At 40.5% G+C, this 3,963-nt stretch overlaps 1 protein-coding gene across 1 annotated transcript; it reads left to right on the forward strand.

Annotated features, from left to right (window-relative positions):
• The first annotated feature begins 2,450 nt into the window (after window positions 1-2,450).
• Window positions 2,451-3,963, forward strand: LOC110606216 (mitogen-activated protein kinase kinase kinase 20). Its single transcript, XM_021744973.1, has 4 exons — window positions 2,451-3,392; window positions 3,436-3,528; window positions 3,620-3,790; window positions 3,946-3,963. The coding sequence occupies exons 1-4, from the start codon at window positions 2,451-2,453 to the stop codon at window positions 3,961-3,963; spliced, it is 1,224 nt and encodes a 407-aa protein (XP_021600665.1).

The raw sequence follows: 3,963 nt of genomic DNA on the forward strand, positions 1-3,963 counted from the left end.
CCTTTCAAGCTTGGTCATCTCTTCATGTATGGCTAGGTGACACATGGTAGGTTTAGGTGAAAATGTAGAAAAAGGTGGAGGCCAAACTTGGAATTTTACTTTTAAACTTTCCATATTCATACTTTAACCTACTAAACTTTTCCACATGTTTGAATTTAGTTTTTAAACTTGCAATATTTATAGATTGACCTACTAAACTTACATTTTTAACCTTTAGAAGTTCATTTCATTTAAGCAAGTATGTCGGTTTTAGTAAGTACCTCAAGCTAGCATGTCGGAAAAAACCCTTAAGCACCTCCCGATAGCAACTTGATTCTGACTTGCTTATCACATTAGATGATTTATTTTAAGATATGTCTGTTTTCTTATTTGGATTTTCTATGATTCAGTTATTACAGTTTGAAGATGTTAAAATACTATTACTGGTCACTCTTATTGTAACTCTATCTTTGCATGTATAACTCTATATGAAATGCAAGTTGGACCTCTAAACACAACTTTTAGTGCTCTATCTATAAATGAATTGTGTGTCAAACGACTGTGAATAAGCTAGCACCTCCCCTATTTAGCTCGAGGTCAAGCTAGCACCTCCCCTGAAGCTAATTACTCTAACTTTGGAATGGTACAATTTAAATTTAATAGTTGCTCTATTTCTATCTGTAGGTTTTGGAATGTGACAACAAAAGAGCTCGGGCACCAAAGTAAGGAAAACAAAATCACGAAATCTCGAGCTCAGAGCACAAGCAGCATCACGGGCTATAGGCATAAAAGCCTAAGCAAAGAACAAAAATCCAAGCTCCCGAACTTGCAGTACGGACGGACTCACAACAAGTAACAATCAAGCTGAATAAAGCTAAGTATAGAAGATATACCAGAGAGCCGAGCTCCCTATATGAAAAGGCTTGCAAATGCAGGAACGCATAAAAGGATAAACGAAAGCGAGGGGCCGTGCTCACAGCTCGGATTAACTCACAGTAAACAAACACTTAGCAAAGATGACCTAGGAAGAGGAAAACGACAAAAGGCCAAGCTCCCTATCCCAGTGGAGCACACAGCTTAGACCGCACTGACCGCCATAAGGTTACATCTAGAGGGATAAGATGTCCGAGCTTGTAACAAGAACAAGATTTAAAATCATCTAATGCGGGACACTTATGCAAATAAGACATTCCTCTAGGTATTATATATCCGAGCTCGCAGCATTGATGAGGTCATGAGCCAAAATCAGAAATGCCCTCATGAAAATAATAAAAACTCGCAAGTTAGAAGTTTAGCCAGACGTCGAGCTCTTAGCCCGGGTCAGTTCGACTAGCAAAGTCCAGTAGAGATAGCCTGGTCCATCAATTAAGTAAAATTGACAAAGCCAGAAGACAGTCTGAGTAAAAAATAATAATGAGGTACAGGCCGAGGTGAAATATCATTCATCATCAAATACACATCTCCAGATCACCATACATTCAAACATCAAAGTAAAGAGACAAAGAAATAAAAAGGCAAGGAAAGGACGTTCTTGACAAGACCAGTTCTCGGGCCATGCGGTCATAAATGGAGTCTAGGAATTTACCCCATCGCCATTCATGTAATAACTGCCGAGGAGGTAAAGGGGCAATTAATGACCGCCGGACTTCCTCTACCCTGGGCTAGGTAGGGCCCAAGAGGAGAATAATGGCCCAAAGCCCATCAAACCCTTCTTAGGCTTACCAACTTAGCATCTCAGGTCTCAACCCAGACACGCCGGGCCGGATGGATTACCCGCGAACCCAGACCCAGCAGGAAGAAGCCCAGTCCGGTGATGTGATGTGAGGGAGAGGAGCTGGTCCAGTCACTTTAAAGCCCAACCCGCATGCGTGCCGGGGGAATTAAATGGCCGCTTGGCATGGAGAGGGGTCTAACACGTCCGTACGTACGGGCTTGAGTGACATAAACAGGTAGCACAATAGCAGGGAGGCGGAAGGAGTCAAGGGCAAGTAAAAAAAGGAGGGGGTCTTTCTTCTTCTTCCTCGGCTCCATATTCTTTTATTTTATTTTTATCTGCAACTCTAGCCTATCCATATTACACTAGTCATGAACCTGACTTGAACGTCGGAGGGTCTCTACCGGGAGCATCCCCGGTAGACCCCTAACCATCTTTCCTTATTTTGCAGATCCTTTCATCAAATCGAACATTGAGAGACCCAAAAGAAAACCAGATCTATCATGGAATAAGAGGAAAGTCAGATTCATCAGTAACTGATTTTTTAATAAATAAATAAATAAAATTTGGAAAAAGAGTGTAGCTCAAGATTATTTTTTTTTTAAATTTTATTATTGGCCTCTTTATTTCAACGTACATGGACTTAGTTATTTGTTAGGTTACGTTTTCGAAATGGCGGCAAAATTTCTATTTCGCGTCGATGTTAGTTAGGTTACAGCATCAGAGACTTGTTTACTTTGAATCCAAAATCCAAGCAATGAAGAGAAAGTTTGTGGCAGTGGAGGAAGGTAGCTTAGATAACCATGGAGTCGCATGGTGGAGAGGGCCGCTGCTCGGCAAAGGAGGGTCTGCATCTGTTTATCTTGCCTATTTGAAGAAACCCAAATCAAGAAACGCGTTTTATCGGCGAGTCATGGCTGTTAAATCGGCGGAGGTCTCTTCATCAAGTTTGCTTCAGAAGGAGAAAGAGGTTTTCAACCGTCTTCATGACTGTCCCTACATTCTTGAGTGTTATGGTGAGGAAACTACTGTAAGTCAGAATGGACAGATGTTTTACAATCTGTTGCTGGAGTATGCTTCTGGAGGAACCCTAGCTGATCTTATAAGGAGATCGGGTGATTGTGGATTACCTGAATTGGATGTGAAGAGATACACAAGGTCTATTCTTAAAGGCATCGATTATATCCATCGCCATGATTATGTTCATCGTGATTTGAAGCCAGAGAATGTGTTGCTTGTGCCAAGTGGTAGTGGTGACTTTGTGCCCAAGATTGCGGATTTCGGGTTAGCCAAGAAAGTTCAGAAGACAAATAGGAGAATGTTTGATTCATCTATTGCGGGGACTATTTTGTATATGGCACCAGAGACTCTAGTTGATAATATTCAGGAATCTCCCTCTGATATTTGGGCTCTTGGATGCATAGTTTATGAGATGTTTACTGGGAAACCACTTTGGGGTTTGAACCCTAAAGAGTCAACTGAAGAACTCTGCAAAAGGATTGTTGATAGATTTAAATTACCTGAAATTCCATCTGGGATCTCAAAGGATGGGAAGGATTTCTTGAAAGGATGCCTAGTGAAGAATCATAAGTTCAGATTCACCACTGAGATGTTACTGAATCATCCATTTGTATCAGGAATATTAGATGACAGAGGTAATGAACTTTGTGATTGGAGCTGTTGCGAAGAGTGGTGTTCTGTATCTGAAGAGAGTTCGTCTTGTTGTTTGTCAAATGTTGCAGAAGAGAGTAATGGCAGGGTGTTCTGAAGTTTCCCTGAAACATCAGCTTCAAGAGTCTAAGTGGTACTCCAAATCTCTGTTATTATTGACAAAGGTATTGTTGCATTTGATTCAAACACTTGTTTCTTCACCCGCAAACATAAGAGAAATGTGCTACTATATATTCACCATTCCTACTTGTGCAGATTGGTATTCAAGTTAAGAACCAGCTTGATGGACATCAACTTCAGCACTACACAATTGGAACTGAAAAGATTTGGGCATATGTCTCTCAAGGAATTGAAGATGTGGTTTTCTTGCAACTGCAAAGAATATGGTCTAAGTTGCCCAATGGAGCTGGATTGGTTGCAATTCTGGTATTGTGCCCATCACTAACACTGTTATATATTTAATGATATAAGAATTAAAAGTAATATTACATTGATTTGATGTTTTACAAATCTTGGATTTCATTAAATGGAGCTTGCTTGTGTGATGAATATGCTAATTCATCCCTTCTCATGACTCGCAGGTTTCCAATCCAAAATGA

Source organism: Manihot esculenta, chromosome 18 (genome assembly GCF_001659605.2).
Source record: "Manihot esculenta cultivar AM560-2 chromosome 18, M.esculenta_v8, whole genome shotgun sequence".
Lineage (NCBI taxonomy): Eukaryota > Viridiplantae > Streptophyta > Magnoliopsida > Malpighiales > Euphorbiaceae > Manihot > Manihot esculenta.

What these genes read in the sequence shown, in the direction of transcription:
- LOC110606216 (XM_021744973.1), top strand. Translation starts at nt 2,451, where the DNA reads ATGAAGAGAAAGTTTGTGGCAGTGGAGGAAGGTAGCTTAGATAACCAT. An exon ending in GTTGCGAAGAGTGGTGTTCT is followed by an intron (nt 3,393 to 3,435) that starts GTATCTGAAGAG and finishes CAAATGTTGCAG; the next exon opens with AAGAGAGTAATGGCAGGGTG. An exon ending in CTCTGTTATTATTGACAAAG is followed by an intron (nt 3,529 to 3,619) that starts GTATTGTTGCAT and finishes CTACTTGTGCAG; the next exon opens with ATTGGTATTCAAGTTAAGAA.